Genomic DNA, 14,181 nt, shown 5'->3' with positions numbered 1-14,181 from the left:
CCCTTGATGAATTATTTACCAGCATGGGTATGATGTGACCTAAGCTATTGTCCACCTCAAAGTCTTTTAAGGTCACAACTTGAGCATGCATTTTACTTTCCAAAGAATGCGCAAAGACTTAACGAATCACGTTCAAAATCATAAAACCGATGATGGCGTCCCGGAACATGAACTCGTACAGCCTTTGGGTTCCGCTTTTTCGATTTGTATTGTGCTGTGTATTGTGTAACTAACGGCGTCTCAGTGCACACGCCATTAAAGATTTAAACTCAACTTACACTTGTCTTGTGTTGCAGGCTTTGGCTGGACGATAATGACGCTAAACAAACCTCAAAACATTCCGCATATTACAGTAGGGCCTGAAGCATAACAGGAAAATGCTAAAGGCGGAACAGCTAAAATTGATTCATAAACAGCTGTTACAGAGACTATTTCATTCTTCCTATTTATTTATTTATTCATTTATTTATCTATGATAATAGTTTCTTGGTTGTATTTTTTTTTTTTTCTTTCTGGATGATAACAACAACTGCAAACACAAACACACAGCAATCGGTCAATGCTAAGTTCAGTCAGTCATTAATATTTATTCACTAGCTAAAACATAACTTAAAATCAAAACACATAACTTTACACACTCTTAAATATGCCGCTATGATTCAGTACAAAAATAAAGGCAAAGCACGAGATGTCTGGCTTAAAAAAAAAAAAAAAAAGAAAAGAACTAACACACACAAACAAAAATTCTTTGGCACTTTTTGACGCCAGTCAAAATACTGCGTGATCATGAGAGCTGGATTTGCACTTCCCCACCCATTTGCAGTTTGATTGCTCTTTCTAAAACAACCAAAGATGCCTGCCCCAAAAAATAGGACATAACCAAACATTAAATTTGGATGCTAATTTAGGAAGTTTGGTAAGAATTGTTGTAAAACACAAGTATGCGCTAGTATTTGGTGTCAATTTTTAGAACAGTTGAAGTATGTCATTACATTTTAGGGGGTTGGAACACCACTGACTTGAGTAGATGCCGAAAGATGGCAGCAAAGCACTTTTTTTTTTCCCTCTTAGTCAAGCTCCAGCCCGATGGAATGAAACTCCTCCTCACTTTCTCAGAGACAGAGCAATATTTGGCAATAGTGCAGCTGTGTCTCAGTTGGTAGAGCAGAGCGTCCTTGGGTCTGAAATTGCCTCCAGGTTCAAAACAAAATGAGAAAGTTTATCATACCCTCCTCAAGGGGTTCGCAAAAAAAACAAAAAACCCGCAAACCCCAAATATTATTCAGAAAACGCTGATTAACATTCATTATATGTTCCCTACGTGGGACGGGGGGGGAAATGTGGGAAGAAAATTGTCGGAAAATGGTTTGGCCGGATGCTCCAAGCATTTTTCAATCTGCAAATTTGCAAATGTCAAACTGGAAATTTGTGTCAAAAATGTCAAAAACAGACCCAAAAAAAAAAAAAAAAAGGCAACATCTCCAGATATCATCTGGCCGCAAAAAACAACAAGAAAAAAACGGTCCTTCCAATTTTTACGACCATCCTCTGGTTGTCATTGCGATGGCTCTGTGTTGTTGTTTTTTCCACTTGGCATGTGCTACGACTTATCCCCTTGGAGAACCTAAACGAACGAGACGCGCTCTGTTACTCGTTGTGCTCCACTGCGCTCGTGTGTGTGCGCATGTGCGGGTGAGGTGATGCTTACCTACCTGGTTGCGTGCTTCGTGCGACTTCTGCATGATCACCCGCCATTGGTCGTAGTGCTTCATGGACATGCTGCTACAGCCGTAAGCGTGTTTGCGCGCCCAGCCGAAGAACTGCTTTAACTCACGGCGCAGTGTCGAATTGGAGTCGCCGCTCGACTTGGGGTCGCATGAGCCCGACGCTGCTCGCTCTGTGCAGGATTTAGAAAAAAGAACCACAATCACAGATAGGCGGCTTTTTAGTGTGTGTGTGTGTGTGTGTGTGTGTGTGTGTGTGTGTGTGTGTGTGTGTGTGTGTGTGTGTGTGTGTGTGTGTGCGCTCACCACTATGCGGTGTGGATGCAGCGGTGGGATGACTCCATTCACTCCAGATTCCAGCTTTGCGGGAACCGTAGATGCCCACCGGATTACATCGGACCTGGCGAGTCAACAAAATGACGTTTAAAGTAAAATCGGAAATAATTACGCTGATGCCTTGATATGCGATTTGAATTCGATCATGCTTGATCGTATCTCAAATCCTCTTTCCCCATTGAAATGAATAGAAAAGCCATCCGGGCCCAAAAAGGTGGTTGCTTCCCATCTTAGCCACTAGAGGGCAGTGATAATACTAAGTATGGACTGAAAGTTATAAAAGTTCCTAGACAATAAACTACAATTAGTATTTCAAGTCTTGTAAATAGTCATCAAGATGATCAAAACACAAGCCACCTGCACAAAATAGACGGTTCCAGGTCTGAGACCCGCCAGCCTGCAAGACGTCTGGTTGCCGACGTCATCCATCACCTGCAAAGTCAGTGGAGAACAAAGACTCGCATTAACAACCTGCACTGAAGGCAAAACAAACACACAAAACTTCAATCGGGCTTCCCGCCGCAAATATGTTTGAATGCCGCAATGAGCGGCGTGTTTATGGAAACCTTTCAAAGAGATCTGCTGTCCATTAGCTGCCAACACACACACGCGCACACACACACACACACACGAGCGCTCTCTCGCTGAAAAATCGCTCTTTCTTGTCACTACAAAACTCAACAGGGCCACGCTGAAGACACGAGTCCCTCCGCTCACTCCTGGTCTCGGGTTTGGCCCTCGCCCATTTTTTCCACTAGACAAGTAAAGACTTGCTCAGCTGACGTTTACGTGAAACCGCTTTGATGACCTCAGACCTTGCCTTGTATTGTTCATTTATTGAAGACTTGAATAGAAGATAATGAGATAAGAAGAACTCAGGAATGTGCTCGGTGGTATGCCGTGAACGAAGTAGCTCATAAAAATTGTTAAGCGACTAAAATGTAATATTTCCGTCAACAAAAAAAAGACTATATTTGACATTTTGACTATATGAAGTATATATATTTCTGTCCCCCGCGCTTTTACCTTCCAGTCTTGGCTATCCTCCAGTCTGTAACGGATCTGGTACTTGGCCTGGAACAGGAAGTCCTTGAGTGCCGGCGGGGCCTCCCAGCGAACGCTCAGCTGGTCCTCCAATTGCCCCACGCGGCTCACCGTCACCCCCGACGGAGGGTCCGTGGTCACTAAAAGAGGAAGACGCTACTGTTTACGTCGGCGTACCTCGAAAGCCTTTCTGGAAAAAGTCACTCCGAAAGAATGTAGCCTGCACGGTGGTTTTGTGCATTACGGTAATTAACACGTCTCGCCTACAAGAAGGTGCTGATGTTCTGCTGTCGGGACACAGATGGTGCCGATCAAGCCAGACCCATAATAGCTTCTCTCTCGCTGCCACGTTTATATTGGCCGCCAGAGAAATCAAGTCAATTCCGAGCGGCGGGCCTGATATCTCGATACTTTCTAAATCATGGCTGGTTTTTTTTGGACAAGTCAACGTGGGCAGAGATTAAAATTTGAAATCCCCCCGCCGTGTCTCGGTTGTTGGTCCGGTCAGCCCCCCTTAAGCGTTAAGCAAACACCGCGAGCCGCAGGAAGCGGATGATGGACAAAGTCTTAACTTGAGTTGACGCAAAATATTTCAGTGGGATTGGCTTGGATTTTGGAGCGCAACAATTTTGGGCTGAGTGGGAACTTTAAAACAAAGTGAAAAGACCGAAAGCAAATGTATTTGCGTCCATGCAAGTATCCTCCACGCAACAATCTGTGATGAAGGTGTTCCCGCCCGTAGTCAACCGTGACTCACCGCTGTGACGCAGTGTTGCGTGTTTTGACGAGAACCGCGGCAACCTAAAATCAACAAAAATGCTTTTCTATACGCTCACCAGGAAACCGCCCTGGCCTCAGGGGGCGGAGCGGATAAAGGTAAAGGATTGCAGCGATGGCTGCTTGTTTTCAACCCGAGATGGTGGTCTTTTGAAGAATCCGCCAAGTTAGCAGCGGGCGGAACAATACTTTAAAAGGTAATATCGCTGGCCTTGCTAAAAGCTGCGAGGCCCCCCCCCCCAGATAAAAGCCTGAAAGAGCTTAAGCGCTTCAAGAATCCTGGATTTGAAGCAGGGATGGAGACAAGTCCGCTGGACTGGAAGACGATTAGCATGCTAGCATCTTCTTAGCATAGATCAAACAAACGCCAGGCCAAAAAAAAAACAAAAAACATTTGAATAGTGTAATACATACAACATGTTGGGAAAGTTGTTGCAGTTCCAGACGGTAAACATCATTTTATGATTGCTTAATTTGGTCAAATCTTCCATTTTGCAATTTCTCTGTGTGTCCAAATGAGGTTACGTCGTTTTGGCGGTGACTCTCTTCTTGCGTTACACTTTTCGTACACGCACACACACAGACAATTTGTTTCCAATTTAAACAGAAAAATAATGACGGAAGATTTTTTTTAGCTATCAAATTACATGCATGCATTTATGCATTGTTCTTTTTGGATCATTTGAAGCCATTGTTGTCTATTTGACGCCCGAGGCATGGCCGACACCCCAGCAGGAGGTCAGCCAGAGGTCGCCCGGGTGTCGACACTCACCCACGTCGAGGATGTCCAACATGAAGACGTCTGAAGCGGCGCGGCCCAGCTGGTTGGACGCCTCCACCCAGATCTCGTAAGGGGTGAAGAGGTGCAGGTCGCGGGTGATGCTGCACGAGTACGGCTGAGCGTGCGTGTAGTCCTCGCACTCCTTCTCTTTGCCGTACCACCTGCGGGGGGCACGACGACGGCTGCTTTTTGGTTTTGTTGCGCCACACACCGACTTTTAAATCGCTTCATTGAATTATCGGAAGCTTGTTAAAGCTTCAGACGTTGGGAACACACCTATCTGAATTTTGCAAGGTGTACACACCTGAGCTTGTACTTGAGCAAGTACTGCGTCCTAATGCTGGTCTCTCCCTTCCCTCCTGGCGCCCAGCTGCACGTCAGGTCTTTGGTGTTCCGAGACCAGCACGTCAAATTGAGAGGCTTCTCCGGAGGCACTGTTGGAGAAGTAAGAGAGGACCCGTGGAATTTTTTTTTACTTTATTTGGTGAGCGTTCCTGTGTGTGTGTGTGTGTGTGTGTGTGTGTGTGTGTGTGTGTGTGTAGGAGCGCAATCAGATTTCAGAGCACTGCCAATTACCCCCCGTCCACCTCCCATCTCCGAGAACACAAGGTTCCGAACACAGTCAATGCGCACAGAGATTACGATCCATGCTGCGTGCGTGCGTGTCACCATCATTTTCATCGGATGGTTTAAGTGATTTTTTTTGGTAGACGAGAGAATGACAAAAACTCGTTTGGAAACAAAAGCCCGCTCTAAAAAAAAATTAACCATTTATTTATTTTTTTAATCAATTACCATAATGTAGATGAATGTTTTTAATTCCCGAAACTTCTATTCTAATTTCCTTATTTATTATCCATTCTTCTTATGTTAGCATTGAGCTAGCATACAATTGAGTAGGACGCAGTCGAATTTCAATGGCCGCAGCTCTGCACACAATGGATGTGTCATGATGCAATATGGCCGGATTATTGATGACAGCCGCCCCCCCTTGCACAATATCCGCTGGAAATCATTTTAAATTGAGTTCGGGGGGCTTCTGGATGTCAAAGGCGTTTAGGATCATTTTGCACAATGGCAGTCAAAGAGCCAACGGAGGAGGCAAAAGCACATTTTTCAACAGAGCAGGAATTTAAGGCTTGGTTTTCCCTCGTATTGACAGGAGCCCCGTAAAAAGTGTTTACTGCGTGTGTATGACGACTATCTTTTGCGTGTGCACAACTATGTGTGTGTGTGTGTGTGCAAAGTGTCAGTGTGATGCCCCGTGAGTGATAGTGTGACTAATGGACCACACAGACACTCAAAGCGACACACACATTGGCGGAGGCCCTCGTACTAAAACTTAAATTACGGCCACAAGTGTACACAGAGACCCTTAAAAAAAAAAAAAAAAAAACCTGCCCACCCCTCCCTCCTTTCTATTCCACTTCCTTTATGATCGTCCAAATCTTTTTGTGGCGGCGCTTGGCCACATTCGTGTTCCTAAAAAATATATTTTTGGTTTATTGTTGTCCCCCCCCAAAAAAAAAATAATATGACCTACTTCCGACAAAGATGCAGGAGCCGGCCAAGATGTGTCCCTTGTGGTTGTGGCACACCAGATTGTCGCCGGTCCGCTGTCGGGAAGCGTTGAGTCCGCTGAGCGTCACGCTGAGGTTGCTGGCGCTCAGCGTCCGGTACGTGGAGGCGGGCAGCCGCTGGCCGTTCAGCGTCCAGTACAGCGAACTGGCGTGGACGCCGGAGTCCGGTTGCACCCAGCAACTAGCTGTCATATTGGAACCCACGCGGAGGACGAGGTCCTGGGGTTCGACCCATGCCGCATCTGGGGGGGGTGAACACTTTAGAAAAATCTCCGGAAAAGGTTGCAATCATTCATGACAAACAATAACGAGCAAGTAGCCCTCTTGTCATAAACAACAGGAAGCGTTTGAGGATGGAGGCCTTTTGTCTTCCCTCTTCTTCTTTTTACAATGCCCTTTAAAGTCTTACTGCTGCTTCCCATTAAAAACTTAAGCTCACTTAAGCCAGGAAACGCACGTTACGTTGATTTATTTACTTTACATTCCCGGAGACCCGAGCTAATGATGTCACTGTTTTGCCCAGCGCACACATACACACACGAGTGTTAAAGGAATTAGAGACTTGTTGAAGTAGCTCCGCATATTTACTGAACTTCACACGAGCGCAAACATGAGGGCCGGTGTACATTTACAGTAGCTATAAAAAAGTCAACACATTCATTCAAAGGCATCTTTTTGTGTTATAACAGAAAAAAAAAAAAACTTTAACCACCACTAATGTGACCAGGAATCTGTGTTAAGAAAAAAACCATCTATTGAAGAGGGAAAATAAAAATAAACAAGTTGCACAAGTGCGCACACCCTCTTATAAGTGGGGCTGTGTTCACAATTTCCCAATCAAAGTCAAAGTCTACTTTATTGTCAATTTCATCACATGCCAAAACACACAAAGAGATCAAAATTGCGTTACCCAACTTTGATTGGGAAATCCAATCACCGATGAACTCGTGATCGCGGGAGCCTGCACACACCTGCCGCCATTTAAATGAACACGTACCCTCAGGGTCACATTTAGGGAACATGTAAACATTTCCTTTTGTACAAGAGGATTAATAGCGCCGCCTACTGCTGAGGAGGACTGTCTAAATACGCTATATAGTATCGGCACCTGGTATCGGTCGTGTTGGCCTGATACGATATCAATCCTCTCCCATCCCTACATTTTGCCTCTGTGCCCCCCAAAAGGGGGGATCGTTGTAGAGAAGGGCTCCTCAACACAAATATGTCCCTCATGGGTCTATTTTGGCGGGGGGGGAGCACTGATGGATCCGAAAAGATACATGCATGTCCCCAAGGGGTGTCAAACATTTGGGGGCGGGGGACCTTCTTGGGAAGCCCCCTAAAGTTGCTTTAATGATCTTTTCTTTCTCCAGTGTGACACATGAATTCGAAAAACCACCGTGCAATTTTTAAGAAGACATTTGCGCCCCCCCCCCCCCCTAAAAAAAGAAAACAAACAAACAAAGCGAGCGTTTACGCGTGTGTGACTTGACTTACGTGTGGACAGGGACAAGACGGCAGCAGAGTGCAGGAGCAGGAACAGCAGGAGAATCCGTGAGGACGTATCCATGACCACTCTCGTGCTTTCTTCTGCTTCACTTTCTCCTCGGGGTTTGGTGGACTTCTTCACTCGACGCTTTTTGCGTGCGCAACTAAGCTTTGCGCATAAAATGTGGATTGAAGGAGACAAAAACACGTGGAAAAGGCGGCTAGCAAAAGCGTCCCACACGCTCGTCTGTCTGCTCGACTTCTTGTTCGTCCTGTTGCAACTTAAATAATACACAAGTTCATAGTTTGAAGCCCCGCCTCCTCCTCCTATTCCTATTCCTCCTCTCCCTCTTGTCCCTCTTCCTTCCCGCCTCCACCTCATCCCCACTTTTACCTCAAACATTCCCACTGGAGACGCGCTCAAGTTCCAACGAAAAGAAAAAACACGTCACGTTGTCGGGATATGTGTCAGAATATTAAGAACACCTACGTGCAGTTTTACGCACCTCGTAATTGTTCATTATATGGGAAAAAAATGCTTTTAAACTATTTCCCCCTTTTATGGATTTAACTCCATAGCACTCCTCAATCTATCTATTTATCTAAAGGTCTGACCTTTGACCTTGACTCGCCCCTGGTACAATAAATACATACCATAAAATGAGCACCATCTTTCCCTGCATAAAAACGACACGTCATGTTCTAGGGAATTGCAGATGGGCACTGACGGTATATAAATGACAGGGTTGTTGGTGGTAAAATTCCTTCCGGACTTCCTGGACGTTGACAAAGCTTTCTCAAGCGGGAACAAGAGAGTCCCTTCTGGAGGGCGGGTCAGCCAAAGGTCGCCGTCTATAGAGGGCCCTCGCTGTACCCGGAACGCGACGTGATTCACAAGACTCAAGCTGGCATTGACTTGTTAGTCAAACATTTGTCACACGCATTCAGGTGTTTCAACAAAGCATTGGCTGATAAGTAATGTAGGATAGTCAACACATTCCCGTAAGCTGCTCCTGGGCTATGCCTGAAATAGGCCCTCCCACAACATATTTGGGTTTTCTCTTGGTTCCCTAGAATCGTATTTTGACTTGGAGCCCGGGAAGTGTCGTGTGTGTGTGTGTGTGTGTGTGTGTGTGTGTGTGTGTGTGTGTGTGTGTGTGTGTGTGTGTGTGTGTGTGTGTGTGGGACCTGGCTGCGTCACAATGGACCGACTCGGATACGCATGGGATACAATGTGCTTCTTTAATCAGTTTTGGGGGAAATCTCCATAATGTCTTGAGGACGAGACACTGGTTGTTTTTATGACGACCAAATTTGTGGAAAACCGATTGTTCAAAAAAAAAAAAAAGCATCAATCCTGCATACACACACAAAAATGCTGAGTTGTTTAAAAAAAAAAAAACACTCGCAAGATAGGCTAACTGTGGATTGTTAGCAGATTGGGTGAGAATTCAAAAATGAATGGATGGATGGATACAAGCTGTGTGCATGTTTTATCCATCAAACTTTAGCAAACTTTATATTTAACCGAATTCAGTGACAGTAGGTGTACCGCCATCTAGTGTTTGGAAGTGGAATTTCAGTGCACCCAGTACGCACAATAGGTTAAAACAGAGGTATAATAATAATAATAATAATAATAATAATAATAATAATAATAGTAAATAAAATAAATAATGATATTGAAAATAAGCAAAATAGTGGGCCTGAAAATCAGGTATAACATCCAAGACATGGAAATGAATGATGACCCTAGTTTAAAAAACTGCAAGTTTATCCTTGCAACATTTTGGACTATTTTTGCAGTCATAGTCGAGTGAGACGTTTGGCTGTATTGACATTGATTGCGTGTTTACAAGCTGCTGGGCCTCCTGGCTAAGCAGAACCTTTCAAATTTCTTGCAAATTGTTTATGAATGAGTGCTTTGTTTCATCAGGAGATTCTGGGAACGTGATGAAAGCTACGAGGAATAGACAGACGGTCGGAGGGACGGACGGACGGATGGACGGACACACCGAGAGGGATTCAGGGGATCCGAGGGGGCAATCAAGCGAGGGATGATCTGGCTTCCTGGCAGATGGCCGCAAGGCCTCCGCTGAGCTCAACTTGATTGGAGGGAAGAATTTGTTTGAAGAGACCATCGGTGCCTTGTTACATTGTTACAATTCAAAGTGTGTGTGTGTGTGTGTGTGTGTGTGTGTGTGTGCGTGGGTGCACTTGCATACCTTTTTAATTGCCAACAGGATACTGAGCATTTAAGTGTTAAGGCGCTGACTCGGTAGCGCCTCTTGTGGACGGAGGAGGTAATTTCATTGACCTATTCACACACGTCGCTTTTCCACACGTTCAAGTGGACTGCAGTGCGTTCATACTGGTGACGTCACACAGGACATCTGCTGCCCACACTGCTGAGCGTTACAGAAACAGCGTTGGGCAACCACTGAGCCTTTTTTTTTTAAAAAAGAATCAAGCATATTTTGCAGAAGGGGAATTAAACGGAGATTGATTTTTTTGCGGATTCAGGAGGAAAACGAATGCAAAGGAGTGTTTAGAAAACTGCCAAAGGGGGGAATATGAAGGAGTCATTTTAAAGGTGCTGTGGAGAATATCAAGGAGCTTCTTTAATTGAGGTAAGTCATGCATTGACTTTTAAAATGATCTCAACCCTATGTGAAATTCGTTTTCAACAAATGTCCTAAGAGATTCATTTTGAGTGGGTTTGTTTCTTTTCAACGTGTGCGCCTTGTGTTCTGCGGCGGGCTGAACTCCTGCAGGGCATGCACTCTGGCGGGGCTTGTCACTTCCTCGAGCAGAGGGGCCGCTGGCGGGGGGGCCCCCACACCTTGGCAAAACCGGGTCAACAAGCATAGAATGATTTGGAAGTCAAGATACAGCCGCATTGTATGCAACAATGGAGTACAGTAGGAGCGCCGCTTTGTGATTGCAAACATACAGTTTGGCCAGACTGCATGAGAGTCAACTCAGGTAATGAACCACATGCTGCTTCACCAAGTTGCTGCATTTTTACAGTAAATTCTGCCATGTTGTTTTTTTCTTAAAGGTCATGAAGCCTCAGGAGGCGGAGCTTGTCACAGAAATCTCCAAGGTAAGAAGAATAGAATGGAATGACTTTTTTTTCAATCATTGTACAACTGATGTAGAATGAAACATGATAACCTGAATTTAGGTGCAGTGGATGGTCTCGGAACTGAAGACGGGCTTGACGGGCGCCTTGCTGGAACTGGCCCACATCCAGCACGGCGACTCGGTCGTGCGTGACGAGCTGGAGGACAACCGACGCCGGTGTCGGGAGAAAGCGTGGCGCTTGGAGGCACTGGTGGAGTCCCTCAGGGTCAGAGTGCATTTGGCACAGTTTTTTTGTTGTTGTGCAAAGTGGACAGTCGGCTGACGAGCTTTGTCGCCTCGTGCAGGAGGAGCTTGGCGTCATGCGGGGTCAAGTCGTGGCGCTGCGTGATGCCGCGCAGCGCCATCAAGAGGACGCCGACAGTACTGCAGCTACATGCAACGAAACGTAACTGGATGAATGTTTTTTCCATATGAAAAACAAAACAAATTCCAAAATGACCTATTTTTAAAACGTCTTCAACAAGGAACTCACTTTGATTTACTAAAATTATGGTTTCATTAAGAAAAAAAAGTTAAATTATAAAACTGAGCAATTTATATTGTACCAGTATATATATATATATATTTAATATCTACTGCATTTTTATGAATTGCAGTGATCCAACAGAGTCGTGCCGCGGAAAGGTTCTGCTGCATTGCTTCTTGCAGGGTCTCAAAGCCGGACTCACCGAAGGAACAGGTCACAACTTGCAACACACACAATATCCATCTTTTTTCTGACAATTTAAGATTAACTCATCATTCACGTGGGCATCCTTTTTTTTTTTTTAACCAACATTGTTTTCATTCAGTATTTCAAAAATATCTATTCAAACGGTATACACTGAATGTTTGTGCAACACAGATGCGCGACACCAGGTGGCGCTGCAGCTGCTCCACTCGGAATGGGAGTACGTGTCCACTTTGGAGCAACTCCACGACCAATACAAGAGCACAACGCCCACGCAACACGTGACCTCGAACCCTCAGTAAGCTCAGCATGTTTTCAGATATGACATGCATCTTGATTTAATTGAGCTTTTAATTCCTCTCACTGACGTCTTCTGCTAAGTAGTTCACTCAACTGACCAACTCAGTTAACCGTAACAGTATTTTCTGTTATCCATATGCTATTCAATAACATCACTCCATATTCAACCTGACATTGAGAAACCCTGTAACTTAATTGCTGAAAAATATATCATTGATTTTTTGACGCAGCGAGAAATTCGCCTCGTTGGTAGAGCGGCTCCTGCAGCGCCACCTGCTGTTCAGAGACACCCTCCAGGAGCGACTGGCCGCACAGCGCTGGAAGTCTCTGGTGGGAGATGTTCTAGTGCGGCTCGTCGGACAGAACGACGTGAGCGGGCACCTCAGGGGTTGGGTTCCCAAACTCCCACCGACCAAGTGTCGCTTAAGCCAAATATGTGTTTGCAGACTTCTTTCTCGGACGCGTACGTGGGCTACGTGGGCGCGCTGGCCTCCTTCCTTTCCCTGGAAGTCCATAAATCGGGCAAGCATGAGGACAGCCAGGAACAGGTAAATCATATGACAAGGGCAACTGAATGAAAAACTGAATTCGGGGGGGAAAAAATGCTTGTGCATGGACAACAGGGAAGCGGCCAAGTGGAAAAGGACCAAATCCAAATGCTGTCGCTTCTCCTGGCGCCCGTCACTCGTGTCCACGGCTATCTGAGTCACATCCAGGTCAGACACCTGAAACATTTTTTTACCCAGGCGAATGAAATTTTGCAAAAAAACAAAACAAAAAATTGTGACTTGTTTTGCTTGCGTTGAGAACTTGCTGCAGTGGACGGGCAAAGAGCATCCAGACTGCAGCCTGCTCCTGGGCACCGAGCGAGCACTCAGGGACATTTTATCACGATGTCACACCATCTTGGAGGAGGAGGTCCGCTGGGATATTGGAGAAGCGCAGTACGTCACTCTGACCGACTGCATGTTCACCAAAAATCTTTTTTTTTTGGGACTGACTTGCATTCCATTAGTTGCAGCGAAGCAGAGGCTAGCAGCTTGTCTGCAGACAGCGCCTCTTACAGGACAAAGGTGGAAAGTGCAGCTCTGAGGTGAGTGTGGGCGCCCTCTAATGGTCCTTGGAAAATATCTAAAGATTGCACAAGTGTTCGCTTTCTTCCAGGGAGAGCCAGCAGGTGTCGGGCCTGACAAACGGGTCTGGCGTGGACCAGCACGCCATGCGCGTGGAGTGCTGGTCCTGCAGTCCGGTGAGGCGGCAGACGTGTCGGTGTTGCACGTCCGCCGGCCGCTGTTGCCTCGTCACACCGGAGCCTGCGGGCCACACGGGCTTTGAAGAACCGCAAAGTGATGCGGACAACACGTCCGCCTTTGAAGACTCCTCGGTGACCTCCTGCAGGGAAGATGAGGACGAGGACAGTCAGGTTCCTGTACTCCTTAAACCGTCTTCTCAACATTCGGAGAGAAGCGTCTGCCTCCGCTGGCAGATTCCCAGGCGGACCCCTCACCCTCCTCCGAGGACACCCAACAACGGCGGAAAAAGGCTAGTCAGCGTCAGGATGGGGTCACCGCCGCTCCGAGCCAAGAGTGCCTTCAGGCCCATTTGGGACAATCCGACAAAGCAGGTAATTGCTTTCAAACCTTCTTTTGTATTAGCATCAGTACAAGGTTTTCTGTACTCTGATGTTCCATGTGCAGCTGTCTCCTGAGAAGGAGCACAGAGGCTTCATGTCGGTCCAGACCCCCGCCCGGGTAAACTTTCTTACCCCGAGAGAACATCAGAGGTAAGTTGCTCTGACAGGATATTTGCTCTTACAGTCATGTCATGGTTTTGTTCTATTTTAGAGCTGGAAAAGGCCCGGTCCAGCCACCGCTGTCGGGCCAATCTGTGGCGCCGCCCAGTGGACGATTGTGGGAGGAGAGTGAGGACAGCGAGGGACCCTGCAGCACTGTTTGACTGCTCCAACATTTTGGCTTCTGATATCCCCCTCATAATTGTAACACCAAGGAAATAAAAGCAGAACGTGTAGCTCGGGATTCTTTAAGAATTAACTGGGAGACAAAAAAATGGCAATTACAAATTGACGTTGTAAGGTTATGAGAATAAAGTTGTATTTTGTTGGGATAAGAAGTCTTTTGGACTTTCTGCAAGTTTGCAATTGCCTATACATGTCACAAGATAGCGCCAAAGCACTTTTCTATTAGGCAAGTCTATTTATTGCCTGACTAATGAAGCTCCTCCCCTCATTTCAACAGAATTATTTGGCCACAAGAGGGCGCTGAACAATACTTTTACATCAGACAGTATTGGCCAGAGCAGTGACAATCAATTGAT

General features: G+C 46.0%; 2 protein-coding genes across 3 annotated transcripts; one reads left to right on the top strand and one right to left on the bottom strand.

The window, feature by feature from the left end:
- Positions 1-696: 696 nt before the first annotated feature.
- On the bottom strand, positions 697-8,046 carry crlf1a (cytokine receptor-like factor 1a). Of its 2 annotated transcripts, none has more exons than XM_085932777.1 (9): positions 7,740-8,046; positions 6,206-6,484; positions 4,967-5,096; positions 4,654-4,823; positions 3,087-3,244; positions 2,418-2,492; positions 2,031-2,124; positions 1,709-1,897; positions 697-1,624 (listed from the first exon to the last, which is right to left on the bottom strand). In XM_085932777.1, exons 1-9 carry the CDS (start codon positions 7,810-7,812, stop codon positions 1,608-1,610), a joined length of 1,185 nt encoding a protein of 394 aa, XP_085788903.1. In that variant the 5' UTR covers positions 7,813-8,046; the 3' UTR covers positions 697-1,607. The 2 variants fall into 2 exon arrangements, with proteins under 2 accessions (XP_085788903.1, XP_085788902.1); XM_085932776.1 differs by having other exon boundaries at positions 1,713-1,897.
- A 2,529-nt stretch (positions 8,047-10,575) lies between these two features.
- LOC147045064 (uncharacterized) lies at positions 10,576-13,940 on the top strand. Its single transcript, XM_085931891.1, has 14 exons — positions 10,576-10,715; positions 10,792-10,836; positions 10,918-11,082; positions 11,162-11,262; positions 11,474-11,556; positions 11,722-11,845; positions 12,078-12,216; positions 12,294-12,395; positions 12,471-12,563; positions 12,655-12,791; positions 12,863-12,940; positions 13,012-13,471; positions 13,545-13,630; positions 13,692-13,940. Exons 2-14 carry the CDS (start codon positions 10,795-10,797, stop codon positions 13,801-13,803), a joined length of 1,722 nt encoding a protein of 573 aa, XP_085788017.1. The 5' UTR covers positions 10,576-10,715; positions 10,792-10,794; the 3' UTR covers positions 13,804-13,940.
- The last annotated feature ends 241 nt before the right edge of the window (positions 13,941-14,181 follow it).

This window comes from Syngnathus leptorhynchus, chromosome 15, assembly GCF_054491065.1.
Source record: "Syngnathus leptorhynchus isolate UIUO chromosome 15, UIUO_Slep, whole genome shotgun sequence".
NCBI lineage: Eukaryota > Metazoa > Chordata > Actinopteri > Syngnathiformes > Syngnathidae > Syngnathus > Syngnathus leptorhynchus.
The sequence above is the reverse complement of the archived record's forward strand: the minus strand, read 5'-3'. Positions and strand labels throughout refer to the sequence as shown.